Below are 15,447 nucleotides of genomic sequence, written 5' to 3'. Positions count from 1 at the left end.
ATAAAATCTTTTTTAAGAGTTTATTTTTAATTACACAGTACATACAAATCTTTTAGCATCCTGGACTCTGATGAAAAAGTCGATTTTATAACAATTTTGAGACAACAACTTTTGAACATCATTAGTAGCCTAGCAGAATGTATTCAGGAATTCTAATTTCTGGATGTTCGTCATCATTTAGAGAATGTTTGAGTGTTTGCTGAAGCGCTCCTCAAAGACTTGGAGCTCCTGCCTTTTGCATCGTTATTACTGTTTACTTTGTAGCAAACATGCTTATTTAATCATCAGCTCAATTGATTCAAAACCCTTCATTTGCCTTCCTATTTAACGAGGATACATCATGTACCTTGGTATAAAATTTTTGTGATGAAATATTATGTCGCTTGTATGCATTAGGTTTGTCAGAAAGAAATAATGTGCAGTGAAAGGTGCCTATTTTGGTTTGTGCATTCCCTCCCATAAAATGATAGATAAAATGTATGAAAATACATTTACTGCAACAATAACAGCTTGAATCTTATGTCTGGAAGGAGGGGAAATCCGAAATATATTCAGAGCCAGATAGAATGCACTCCATAGTTGCCACATAACATAGCTTCTACTATATACACTAGAAGTGACATCACTCACAGGTCTTTATAACAAATTTTAAAAGACGTGTGAGTACCACTTTAACTGCGACAATGACACTGTATCTCCTAATAAATATCAGTTTATCTAATTTACACATTATTTCATGTTTTTTTCAGGTATCAAAGGAAAAGTTCAAGGTAAAAATGAAACTGGGTAGAATGGACAGATTGCACAAAAAAAAATATTTCAAAAATAGTTAGGCAAAAATGTAATCTATAAAGGCTGGAGTGAGCAGATGTCTAACATAATAACCAGAACACCACTTCCTCCTTTACAGCTCTCTAATTTTTTAGTTTATCAGTGACTAACTGACATGCTACATAATAGTTCAGTTAGTTTGTGAGCCTGCAGGTCAGATTCAAAAGCAAACTAACTGAAGGGTTATGTCCCATATGCCCCCCCCTCAAGTCACTGATTGGTTACTGACTGCTAACAGTTTAGAGAGCTTTAAAGGAGAAAGTAGTGTTCTGGCTATTACGTTGGACATCTGCTCACTCAAGCCTTTATAGATTACATTTTTGCCTGACTTACTAATATTGAAAACATTTTTATTTTGCGCAGACTGTCTATTTTACCCAGTTTCATTTTTACACTGAACTGCTCCATTAAAACTCTCTCTTTTGGATGGTAGTGTTCTATATAGAGAACCGTAGTACATAAAGAGAGAAACGAGAGGTATCTTTGAGTTAGTCTGGATATGTGGCTTGTCTGGTTATGAAATATGAAGCCACATCAGTGCAGAACTTCATAATGTGCTGTAAAAAGTTTATCTCCTCTGCAATAATCAAGCAGCAGACTTTTAGTCTTCTCACACTCTAGACTCAACAAACAGTCCCAGTTTACTCCCTTTGATCCCCTTCCATTTGGAGGGGAGTCTCATTTACATATCTTCATTCTTTGCTGCAGGGTGTACAGAATGCATCTGTGTGTGTGGTTTCTGAGCCTGATATACTTCTGACCAAGGACAGGATTTTATTCTTCGTTTAGATACCCGTGAATTAAACGGCTTTTTACTATTTCTTCTCCTTCAAACAAAGCAACGTACTTCTGTAGTAGGTATTTCCCACTAGTAAATTTTAGTATTTCAACTATAGTTGATCAGTTGCTGATTGGTTCCTGTGGGGTACTGTACTGAGACAAACATGATTCCCTTTTACTACAGTAGATAACCCCACTTACATTCTAAATACTACAGAAAAAAAATATTTGTTGCACTTCCATTATAAATTACAGTTTTCGTTCGTAACACTTTCACTGTTTGTAAGGATCAGCACAATAATATAAATACAGTAGATTACTATTTGGAATGATGACAACATTTCGTTCCAGTATTGCACAACATATCATTTTTGAAAAGAGTGTAATCTGTTGTATATTTGCTTTGAAATAATGATCATTTATATTTTTACTATATCAGATTTTTATTATTTGGTCATTATTAATCAGATATTTAGGAATCACCAACATGTTCCGCAGCTCTGTACAACATAAGGGTGTATACATCAAACTTACTTATGACATACAAATACTCATCCAAGCAGACAGGAAAGGAAGGCTTTTTTCAAAAGAACTTATAATCTTAAAATATCAGTCAGTATCAATATTTATCAAGTTAACAGAAACAAGCTTTAAATCCCCTTTACAAAAACCATATTTTCTGTTGAAATATTCTGATAAAAACACACAGACAGTGCTAAATGTGTGTAAATAATGAACTAAAACCCGGTAAGACACTTGGAAAATATTCACAATCCAGTGGTTACAATAGTAGCAGTTTTTTTTTTTAGTCGGCAGAAGGGATTTTTATGTGATTTTTAGAGGCTTAGCCCATTATTTGCTTAAATTATACTGTATAAGAGATGGCATTTTTGTAATGAATTTTCAGATAACGAATTCCATACTTTATTACTTGTTAAAGGACAAGTCAACCCCAAAAATAATTTTTGTGCCTAATAAAAGAAAACATTATTCTAAGTAACTTTGCAATATACATTCATTACAAATTTGTAATGGTTTTTAAGTTATTTCTATATATTATTGCTAATAAACACAGAATTGTACAGTATGTCCTTTTCTATTCCCTGCCCTGGGGGCTCTGGCATTTGAAACAATCTAACACAAGGCAGCAAAGTGACAGACCTCACTTACTGGGGGCAAAACGTTTATAACCAGGAGTTGAGCAAATGCTGCATACATTTACAAGTAACTTTTAAAGCAATAAACATTTTTAATAAATGTAATTTATTATAGACCTCTATTGCCTAGCTTAGGATTCAATAAAAGAAAGAAATCGCAACATTTTGAGCCAATAACAGACCCGATAGTTTTCTCCTTAACTAAGCATTTTTGACGGAAAATGAACAATGGCCAGTTGCCATGGTATTCTGTAGTGCTGCGCTACTTTCTGCTGCAGGTGCGTGCCACAATTTGGTATTTAACTCACTGTCCATGCAAAGAATGAACAAATATTTTTTACTTTATAATTTCTGCACAGTGAAAGAAAATTTTATTTTAAGATACTTTTCAATGTAATTAAACATTTTCATTTATTTTAAAGTTGCAGCTATAGGACCTGTTATCCAGAATGCTTTAAATCTATGAAATCATTTAAACCTTAAATAATCCCAGTATGATTGTTTTACCTCCAATAGGAATTCATTTTATCAGTACAACGTACTGTTATATTGTTATAGAGAAGAAGGTGATATGTTTTCAAATTTTAAATTATTTTATTCAAATGAAGTCCATGGGAGATCCCAGACCTTTCTGTAATTTGGAGCTTTCCAGATAAGAGATTCTATACCTGTATTTGTAAGTGTAATTTCTATTGAAAGCAGTTTCTGTTTCTAGCAATTCTCTCCTCCACTTTCGCCAATTACTGGTACAGGTATGGGACCTATTATCCAGAATGCTTGGGACCTGGGGTTTTCCAGATAAGGGATCTTTCCATAATTTGGATCTCCATGCTAAAAATCATTTAAATATTAAATAAACACAATAGGCTTGTTTTGCCTCCAATAAGGGGTAATTATATATTAGTTGGGATCAAGTACAGGTACTGTTTTATTATTACAGAGAAAAGGGAATCATTTAACCATGAAATAAACCCAATAGGGCTGTTCTGCCCCAATAAGGGGTAATTATATCTTAGTTGGGATCAAGTACAGGTACTGTTTTATTATTACAGAGAAAAGGGAATCATTTAACCATGAAATAAACCCAATAGGGCTGTTCTGCCCCAATAAGGGGTAATTATATCTTAGTTGGGATCAAGTACAGGTACTGTTTTATTATTACAGAGAAAAGGGAATCATTTAACCATTAAATAAACCCAATAGGGCTGTTCTGCCCCCAATAAGGATTAATTATATCTTAGTTGGGATCAAGTACAAGGTACTGTTTTATTATTACAGAGAAAAAAGGAAATCATTTTTAACAATTATAACTATTTGCTTATAATAGAGTCTATGGGAGATGGCCTTTCCGTAATTCAGAACTTTCTGGATAACGGGTTTTTCAGGTAAGGGATCCCATACCTTTACCACTAAAATATTGTATTGATTGTCAACTCTTCTCCAGTCACGATTCCCTTCCCACAGCATGCTTGCATATCATGATAAAAAAGAGAGAATAGCAAAAGTTTTCAAGGCATTGTGGGAATTGGAGTCTGGCAAACTGGAAAGGGAATAGCTTTCAATACCAACTTTACACATAAACTCTGAGGCATTTATTGTTTTTCACAAAGGACAGATGATTGTTTACAAATTAAATCCTCTACATCCTTCAATGTTGTCTTATTTGGAGATTGCCCTTACATCTTGCCACTTAATAAATACAAATAAAGATTTTGTTTTTTTCTGCCTTTTTTGAGTGCTTTGCAAGTATATCTTTTATCTGCAAAGAAGCTGTAATACTCAAGCTTCAGCATTCTACATTTTCAGGTTCCCATTTAGGTCCCCCTCTTTGAAGGCAAATTGCAATCCTGCAGGGGGAAACCAGCAGGACACACAAAGGGTTAAATAGGATCTATCAAATGTTAAATAATGTTTGCCAAACCAGTGTTTATATATAATTAAATGCCATTTTATGTAATAAACTAATTTGTTGGTTACATTTGGGTGCCTCCATGACAGGTAGGCAAAACTTTTGTACTTGATACTTTTATTGAGGGATGCCTGGCACTTCAAAGTTCCTGTAGGTACCTGATTATATCTAAAGCTAGGAAAGCCTGCTGCCGCGCATTACAGCCTGCATTCAGCAGATCCATTGACTTAAACCGGTAAGTGCCTGTGAACCTGCGGGAAATACTGATAAGGTGATTAATGCTGACACTGAGGACTTTCAAGGTTAAGGGCAGTGACAGATAGATCGATTTCCAGCATTTTGATGCTTCTGGTGATTAACTGCTCGGTAAGGGGAGGACAAAACCCTCTAAATCATATGCTGTTATCTTCTATAGAAGTTTCCTGCAAACATTTGTAGTCTCTTGGCTTTTGGAAATGATATTAGTAAGAGCCTCATACTGCCAACCTGACTTGGGGCCTCTTTTGCAGGCACCTCCAGGTTTCATGGAAACACCTTTATGCAAAAAATATGCCTAAATTAAAAAACACGAACATCACTTCCACTTTAAATTACTTATAGACTGTTCAGCTGTTGCATAACTACAACTTTAATATTCTCCAACAAGGCACATTAGAAGAGATATACTGGAATTGGTAGTTATACAGTGATTGCTTTGCCTATTGTGAGACGGTGTCAGCTTAACATTGTAGGTGTAATATATTATATGTCCTCCATAATCTGCTAGGAGGAAATGTATGGGCTATTATTTTAATACTTTATTTCTATAGCAGTGACATATTCCACAGCTTGTGGGGGCACATTACTGTTACATAATCCTTAAAAAAATACTTTCCTGACTTAACGCAATCCTTGTCTGTTGCAGTATGTTAATGTCATGATAAAACCCATAAGCACTTCATATGCCAAACAATGCCTTTGCTTAATGGCTAACACATCCAATGACACTGATAAGATAGTCAGAAATATATCATCATAATGCATTCTACGCAATTCCACTCCAAAGGCTGTGATTGCTTTGCCAAGAAGCAGATCATTCTGTTTTGGAAAGAGAAGAACATTTTTAAAATGTTTAGTAAATGTTGTTTTGTTTATTAATGCAAAAAATAAAGAGTAACAAAGAGTAAAATTCATTTATTTAGGACAAAAGGCCATTTCTTTGTCCTAAATAAATGAATATTACTTCCCTTTTTTGATTTATATACTACAGACCCATAGACTGGGGTGCCTTGTGGGTTTTCTCTTTTGTAACTACTAGTCTCTATATTAATTACTATGTAAAATATTTTTAGAGCATTTATTACCTCTCCTCGCCTGTTTTGTGTTTATTAAAGGAGAAGTAAAGGTAAAAACTAAGTAGGCTTTATCAGAAAGTTCTATGTAAGTACAGCCATAAGCACTCACAGAAAAGCTGCACTGAGTCCTCAAAAGAAACACAGGATTTCTTGTCTTCTTTTATGTAAACATGTTTTTCGGTATCAGACTTCTCCTTTAGGGCTCCTTCAGTTTTGGGGCATGTGTCTGTGCAGCTCTCTCCCTCTGCCCCTCCATTTTTTCTTTTTTTTTTGCTCCCCCTCCCATAAGAATTCCCTTCCCCTCCCATCAGAATGTGTGATCTGAGCTACCAAGGGATAGAGGTGCAGCAAGAAGCTACAGAGACAAAGCTAAAATGGCAGCTGTTATTTTAAACAAATGGAGGGAGCTTCTAGGGCTGTTTACTCAGGTATGGTAATGCTTTATGCAGAATAAATATAGCATTCTAGGTGGCACTAATGTGGCAAATCTATTGGAAGAAAAATGCTTCCTTCTCCTTTAATGCGACATGCATTGTTTGAAAAGTGTATATATCTGTCCCACATCGCAGTAAACTCATGAGAAGATGAGATTCACCTAAACCTGATAACTGTGTCAGCGGAGATATTTATACTTTGCTGTGGGTATATTTGTCAGGCTTGAAGTAGACTTATAAAGTCAGCAATCAAAATACAAAATGACATAGGGAATGATCTATTGATTTATTTATGATAAACACCATAAGTCATTCCCATAATAACATGTACAGTGTTGATATACTTTTTATTAGTTTTGTATCCTGACACAGCACTCAGACAGGGCAGCTAGGTACCTAGCAGCTGCTGCGGAGAGCAGAAGGTGGGGCCTTGAATGATACTCCATTTTAGCATATGCTTGCAAAACAGGCAAAGTTTTGGCCAAGTCATTTCTCCTCGCACTAATGGTTCTTTAAGAATTAGATGACCCCTATAGAATTGTTTTGCTTCTAATAAGAGTTATTAATATCTTAGCTGCAGTCAAGTACAAGGTACTATTTTATTATTACACAAAATTATTATTTGATTAAAATGGAGTCTGTGGGAGATGGTCTTCCTGTAATTTGTGAGTCAGGTTTGCGGATAATGGGTCCCATATCTGTACTAGTCTTCAAGGGCAGGTTTTCTGCTGGCCTGCATGTGCTCCACTTATCTGTAAAATCCATGGAAATTGTGTTTAGAAGGCAAAATGTATTTCTTGTCACAGATGTATAAATGCTTTTATGCAAGATATCTATCTCTTCAGTAAGGGTTATGAACGCCTAGGTAGGTGAGCCAAACAAATGCAAACAAGCAGGTAAATAAATCTAATCTTGCTCTTATTTTGACATTAATCATGACATAGTAGTGACCCCTACCAACTTTAAGTTAGGGCGCAGTGCATTGTTTAATGAATAATTGAGGTGGAATTTATGATGCAAGTGTATATTTAGTACATATAGTTTCAGATAGATGAGAAGAGCCATGATTGTTCAGACAATGAAGCATTACCTGCCAGTGGCCAAATATCCATGAAAAATGAGATCTGGTTTGTTTTACTAAGCAATACCTTTTGGATTGTAAATCTTACCAGGACCAGAACTACTCTTATTTACCCAGCAATTCTTAAAAAACAATGTCTTAAAAGAAGGTAAATTGCAGTATAGATGTATTATTTCTATGTACTGTTTAAAAGATAGTCCTCGTTTTCTTATCAAATTTGACAGCTGTAGTTTTGATCCTCTTCAAGCCAGCACAATCAGCAGCCGTATTTTTGAGTGAACGCAGAGACAACAATAATAAATTCCAATTGCCATAATTCAATATATGTCCTAAAAGGTGCATAAATATAATCCCCCTATATTGCAAAGTATATTCTTTTAGGGAATACTAATAAAATCCCTACATATTGGGGTAAGTTTGTGTATTCCCTGGCACATTATTTGGGCACCATGGAGTTGCTTTTCCCCCTTCCCCATGTAAATGCATGTACAGGATACCAATTTGTGCAACTTTATGCAGAAAAATGCTTTCCGTGCCAAAACTGAGAAAATATTTGTTATGAGTAATTACAGTTGTTATTTCTAGCAAATAAATGTGATCATTTACATAAATGTTTCTTTCTTTGCAGGAAAAATCCACAGCACAAATTAGAATATAAACACACCAAACCTCCAGGTACAATTGTTGCACTATTTTTTAATAAAATATTTTCTACTCTTAGACTTAACAATAACTAGAGGAAATCTCTATCTATCTATCTATCTATCTATCTATCATCTATCTATCTATCATCTATCAATCATCTATGTAACAAGTGTTACATTACATAGATATGAATAATATATAGATATGAATATTATACATTGCCATGTGATTAAGGGGCATATTTATTATGCTGTGTAAAACTAATTCGCCGAAAAAACGGAGTAAAAAGCTGTGTAAAATAAATGGAAAAGATCACCATCTGAACGCCGGATATTACGCCGTTATTTTCCATAAGTTCCGGTGGAAGAAAAAAACGCGTAAAACAATTACGCCGTTTTTACGCCATTTTTACACGACGAAGCCTGGCGATGTGTGGCGAATTTTCTCGCCGTTTTTTTACACAGCATAATAACTATGCCCCTAAATGTATTTGAACTACTAAGCGTTTCATTGCATGTAGAACTGTTTGGTTTTGACATCCCCAAAAAACTGTATTTAATACGTTGGCTTTAAATAGTTTTAAATATTTTATTAATTTATGAAGAAATCACCATATAGCCTTAAATAATATAATGGTGCAAAATAAATGAAGGTGCTGTAACACTTTTATTTCTTTGATTTTTCAGGAAAAGGGGGTAGAAGGTTAAGGAAAAGGCCAGCAAAGAAAGGTAATATTTTACTGTTTCCCAAATGTTTATATATATATATATATATATATACTGTATATATTTTTTATTTGTATTTTTTTTTTACAATTTTATCTTTGTACATTGACCAAACATAAGCAACATCTACTTATTTTTATAGTTGTTTTAACTTTGGTTACATATAATTTTACTAATATCATACCTTGATGTACCTTTAGCACCCCAATGAAACCACTTTTAAACTAAAAAGTTAGACAAAAAGAGGAGTTAGTTAATTGCATTATCACTCACATAAATATCCACTGTGCTTTAGAATATTTTGCCCTTTTCTTCATATATTAAATTTTGCCAATATATTTTTTTTCACTTTGTCCAAAAAAGTGTAAATACGTGATACAGGTACGGAATCTGTTATCAAGAAACCCCTTATGCAGAAAGCCCCAAATTATTGGAAGGACTGCATTTTAATTAAATAATTCTATTTTTTTCCTTTTTCTCTGTATTAATAATACAGTACTTTGTACTTTATCCCAACTAAAGTATAATTAATCCTTATTGGTGGCAAATTTTTTTAGTATACTTAAACTATAGTATACTTAAAGGAGATCCAAATTATGGAAAAATCCCTTAACCAGAAAACATTTTGGATAACAGATCCTATACCTATATACAGTATAATAACATACACTACATTTTTTCCACAGAAAAATGGGCCAATGTTTTATTCATATCCAACTAGCAGGCACTACCAATAAATTCAGACGATTGTGTCTTTATTAAAAGGGAAACCATCAATCTAGCAGGTCCAAGGGAATTTCAGCAAACATCAGTATAGGTTTTATATAGGTTTTATCCCCTCTCTTTCTTTTTTGTAGCAATGAACTCATTACTGTTGTCAACCAAACCCCTTTTAGTAAGAGTGGGATAGAGCAGAAATCTCTGTAGGAACTGGGCCTGGTATTTTATAGCTAGCAGTGCCTTATGAATACCGAGCCGCAGTGCATAATAATATAGCACACATATGTAGAAACTGAACAGATAGTAACTATTCAAGTTACCTTTATCAGTTGACTTTATGTTGAGCCTTGTTTAGTAACTTGCAATAGCTCTTCAACCTTTCATTAGTAAATAAAACTAATTATTTGTAAATGTCTTCTTTATTTATGTTTGCTGTAATAAATGATGCCTTCTAAAGGAAGTTAGCAAAGCAGTGATACTTTTCAATTTATTATGATTTGAAAAACATGCCTGTATGTTTACTCTTATGATAAGAACAGGCAGTGGGCTAGTTTTGGCTTTTCTCATTAATGTTAATTGATAAGATCCACTGAGATTTTTAAAATAATGATTCTCTCAGGACCAAAACATCCCATAGTTACATAGTTAATTTGGGATGAAGAACAAAACAATAGTCCATCAAGTTCAACTACTCCAAATGATCCCTGGGTATTAAACAACCTCACTGACCTTACTATGCAAAACCATTTTAGCTGCTTTAAATGAAAGTTTTGTTCCTCACGTCTAAAGGGGTGACCTCTTGTTCTTTGACTTTTTCTATGTGAAAAAACATCTACATCTATCTAAACGTCTATATTGTTATCTAACTTGTAAAGTGTAATTATGTCCACTACCAGGAGAAAACAACCCCAGCCTTGACAGTCTACCCTCACAGTTTAAATCATCCATCCCTTTAAGGATAAAAACCCACGGAGCAGTTCAATTGCCCATGATAGATCTCTGCTATCGCAGGGGACTAACCTCTCCAAAATTGCTTTTCACCGGTGACGTTTATTGTTTACTTCGGTAATCCGAAGTCGTGCAAAGTTTCCTCCAGCAGGCAAATTTGCACGACTTCGGAAAACAAAGCAATACAAAGGGCTTTCCACCAGCGACTCCTATTGTTGTGGTTAGAGATCGATTGTGGGCGACTGAATCGTTCCATGGTTTCTTACCCTTACTGGTCTAATTGCATGTTTTTTAAGATAGCCAACCCGTGCCAAAGCGTAAGTATCCCTTTAATTCTATAATAAAAACAAGTGAAAAAGAAAACAAGAAAAAAGAGAGAAAAAAATATGTATATGAATAAAGTGAATAATTAACAGATTAATCCCAAAATTGTGAGCTGCCTTCCTCCACCTAATCCCAATTAATACACACTAAAATAAATCTCCAGAGATTTGGCGCTCACTTGTATAAGTGAACACAAGTGTTTGTGTTTTAAATAAAATTTGTTTTTATTTAACCCATAATGCGGCAAATTCATCAGTGAAATACATCAATTATAATGACCGTGATTTACATAACACATATATATATGCAAATCAATTAAAAGAGCCGGATGGGCTATATACACCAGGTTGTGGGAAACCTAATAGCTCAGACACACTCGGTTCAAACGAAATAGGACATACTCTGGCTTAAAAGAGGGACAATATCAGACTGCTAACCCTTAATAGACAAATTCAAACGGGTTAAAATGGAGCCCATGAATTCACTGATGAATTTGCCACATTATGGATTTAATAAAAACAAATTTTATTTAAAACACAAACACTTGTGTTCACTTATATAAGAGGAGCGCCAACTCTCTGGAGATTTATATTTGCATGTTTTTGTACTCTCTCCATTTCATTAATACCCTTTTAAAGGACTGGAGCCCAAAACTGCACTGCATACTCAAGGTGAAACCTTACCAGGAATCTATAAAGAGGCAAAATGATGATTTATGATCGACAAAATTCACACATTATTGTCAATTAAACAGGCACCCAACATACTACCATTTAGTGCAGGGGTCTCCAACCTTTTTTCATTTAATTGTTGCACACCACATTGATGCTGGAATCCTGGGGGAAAAATGCTGCATTGTTGGAAAAAACATGGCGATTGCCAAATGTGTGCAGATGTAAATGAGCTCTCTAGTGTTGAAATGTATTCTGATATTCTGGTATTCTAGAATCTAGAATCTAGAATATATCTTTATTGTCATTGTCACATAGTAAACAACGAGATTTAAAGTCTGATTGCTGGCTGAGAGCAAGATCCCCTTTTAAATATTAACACCATGTTAGAACTTCTCCTGTCTCTCAGCAGCACGTCAGACAAAAAATCCTGAAAAGCTGATTTGTTTAGTACCCTGGGATGTATACCATTCTGTCCACCTTTATATACTTTCATGTGTTCTAGCCTTTTTTGAAATTCCTCCTCAGTAAACCAGCCATCAATAGTTATGTTATTAAAATTGGGTAATGTTCACAAGCTGGTTCCTTGGTTGTGTAAACAGATGAAAAATAAAACTTTGAAACCACTGCTTTATCCCTGCACTCATCAACTAATTTACCGTCCTTTGATACTTAGAGTCCAACCCCTTCTTCTATCATTTTTTTTTTTTACTATTTACATGGTTTAAAAATTATTTTGGATTCATTTTACTCCTTGCAGCTTCATGGAAGTACACTTCTGTGTGTCCATAAGACTTACTTTGAAGAAACAAAAATTGCAGTGCACCCAGGGAACCATAATGGGCCAGATTTGATTGGAGGGGGAAACCGTATCTACTTATTCAATTCCATATTTCCTCATAGACTTCTATTGAGTTTTCATGAGCATCTGGCCAATTATATATTAAGTACCACCTTTATTTTATCTCATTAAAATCATTGTATATCACAGGAATATAATGTCAGAGGAGACCATGAGCCCTACATGTTTGTAGCCCATGGCTACATCTAAGAAGCAATCTGATTCCATTGGGCTATGCCACTTCTATAAATACATTGCATAGTATGCACGCACCCCAATTAAAATGTTTTGGGAGCCAGTACTTTCAAGGTATACCACTGAAAAAGTGGTACTAATGAGATAGTAGAGAAGAACTGAAAACAGCAGTAGAGAAAAGCACAGGACAGAAAGTAACCATAGAATTAAAGTTGGGTAGATGTACGACAAACAGAGTTGAAATGGTGGAAATAAATAGGAAAACCAAAGAAAACGAAAAGTTGTGAAGAAGAAGAGAAATACTAAAGGGAGGAAAAATGGGAAGGAGAAGAGAAAACACACTGGTAGTAGAGAATGAAAAATACAATTATTGTCTGAATCTTCCCTATATGCAATCTGTATTGGGGATTAAGAATTCAGGTGGGGTTGGTCTGAGTGCTGACACCCATAGAAAATCAATTTATTCAACTGCTCAAAGCAGTTATACAAATTCTGAAAAACTGACACATATATATTCTTTGATAAATTAGTCACACCTTCTTGCAAGCCAGAAAAATTATAGAATAGGAAATAACATGGAACTGTTATGTGTCCTGGATTCCCCAGTTCAGTCTTAAACAAACCCATATGGTTTGAAAAAAAGTGTGTACAAAGGGTAAAGCAAATAGACACTGGGGAAAGAGAGGAGACTCAGAAGAATATTTGTCACAACCTTTCTCTTTTCTTTCCCCAGTGTCTATTTGCTTTACCCTTTGTACACACGTTTCCCGCTTCTTTGCTGTAATATTGCCTACTATTGTTGTTTTTATTTATATGTATTTATTTCTATTATGTACGTGTTTGGAGTAGTTTACTGGCCACACACACTGTGTTTTTATCAGCCTTTTTTGTGCCAGTTTGGGTTTATCAGTAGGTTTGTGTGTAGTTTAGTCACTTTGAAAAAGGCTGTGGAGACTGGTGAAATGTTAGACATACATTTGAAATAAATCTTTACAATTTTTGCACTAAGTCCTGTGAGTGTGATACCTTTCTTTCTATTGTATATCAAGTTACAATACTGCACCCAGGCATCCTTTTTAGCCTTACACGTGAGTGTCTGTTTCCTACCATTTTATGTCTAACTTTAGGTATTATGTGACAGTGGTGTTCAGAGAATTCAGAGGGGTGTAGTAATTCTACCTTTTGTTATACAGCTGTAATTCATATTTCTAGGGTCAGCAGGCAGTTATCTCAGTGACTATTTGTAATCTGAATAAGAGAAGTGCTTATTAAGCCTTGGCAGCTAGTGATGCTTGGGCAGCTTAAAGGATTACTTTGTGGGTTATGGGGGGACACAGGTCAACAAAGTATGATTTTTAGTTCCCATAGCCATTAACCTTTGAGCCACTCTATGATATCACCAACTGGGTTATCAGGTCCAAGTCAGTAAAAGGGCTACATACTACAGATTTGTTTTTCTCTGTAATAATAAAACAGAACCTTGTACTTGATTCCAACTGAGATATAATGAATCCTTATTGGAGGCAAAACAAACCTATTGGGTTTATTTAATATTTAAGTGATTTTTAGCAGACTTAAGGTAGGAGATCCAAATTATGGAACAATCCCTTATCCGTAAAACCCCAGGTCCCCAGCATTCTGGATAACCGGTCCCATACCTGTACTGCAGAAAAATGGCACAGGATATTACTGTCTACAGTATAATAATGGTCAATTGCATTCCCTTTTAAATGTTTAAGTGACCCTTATATGTTTTTTTTTTTTACAGGAAAAAGTGTTTTGGATGATGACAGCGATAATGATGGAGATCCCAACGAATATGACTTGGAGGACAGCTTCCTAGATGATGATGAGGAGGAGGATTTTGACAATACTGATGAAGACTCTGACTGGATGCCAGATTCAGAGGAAAAAGACACTGAAGATATGAAATTGCTTGTAAAGGAAGCTAAAAAATTTGTTAAAGGGAAACATTAAATAGGAATGAATATGTTCCACCTAGCTGTCACCTTCAGCCCCAGTAGTGGCAACTGTACCTTTAGTACAACTCTAACTGATTTATCGTATCAGTGAGGAAAGCTTCCTGCCATGGTAGCCATGGTAGCCATGGCCATAAGGGCTACTGGTTTGATACACTGAAAAATAAAGCATTAACTATGGCAAACATGAGCCAATCTCCTTCGTGAAGAAAATATGAGGACATTCAAAAACAATGGAGTTTAATTCTATTTTGAATATAATTTTGCAAGCAATATGTTTCTAACAGAATACAATAATTACATTTTAAGAGTTTTAAATTTCAGCTTGGGTTCATGCATTATCAGAATTTTGCTTTGCATATAATTATATTTACAGTATATATTTGTACATTATTTTGTATTGTACTGTATAGCAAATTCTCCTATGGGCAAAGCATTAAACCTTGAAATAAGAACATAATTAGTGTGTTGGGCAGGAAATGGAAAAAGCCACCCCCTTCATTTCTCAAAGGCTGAGGAAATTAGCATTTGCATCATCTTTTACTTGGCTCCAGTGTCGGATTGGGGTGCCAGGGGCCCACCAGGGCTGCCATCAGGGGGCCCCCAACCCAAGTTGCGAGGTCCTGCTTGCCCACACTGTGTACAGCACCACCCTCAGCGATTGGGGTGGGAGTGCTGGTGCATGCAGTTTCCGATGGGGGGGAGTGGGAGGAGCAGGCATGGTTGGTGAGGGCCGGGGGCCCATCTGGGTTTTTCCCGGTATCCCGTCGTCCCAGTCCTACCCTACTTGGCACAGTTAAAGGGGACACAGTCAAGTGTAAAATTGCTCAGAGCGCTCTTCTGAGCACTTTTGCTATCATTTTATTCCATGTG

The 15,447-nt window shown here is 35.3% G+C and overlaps 1 protein-coding gene across 2 annotated transcripts in view; it reads left to right on the top strand.

The window, feature by feature from the left end:
- aplf (aprataxin and PNKP like factor) overlaps nt 1–15,034 on the top strand; it is a 113,985-nt gene extending 98,951 nt beyond the window's left edge. For both annotated transcript variants that reach the window (XM_012962662.3, XM_012962661.3), the window contains exons 9-11: nt 8,155–8,201; nt 8,858–8,899; nt 14,364–15,034. In XM_012962662.3, the coding sequence (XP_012818116.1) occupies nt 8,155–8,201; nt 8,858–8,899; nt 14,364–14,572 (298 nt within the window). In that variant the 3' untranslated portion in view covers nt 14,573–15,034. The remainder of the gene's footprint in view (nt 1–8,154; nt 8,202–8,857; nt 8,900–14,363) is intronic.
- Nucleotides 15,035–15,447: the final 413 nt, after the last annotated feature.

The sequence above is a fragment of the Xenopus tropicalis genome, chromosome 5 (genome assembly GCF_000004195.4).
Source record: "Xenopus tropicalis strain Nigerian chromosome 5, UCB_Xtro_10.0, whole genome shotgun sequence".
Lineage (NCBI taxonomy): Eukaryota > Metazoa > Chordata > Amphibia > Anura > Pipidae > Xenopus > Xenopus tropicalis.
The sequence above is the reverse complement of the archived record's forward strand: the minus strand, read 5'-3'. Positions and strand labels throughout refer to the sequence as shown.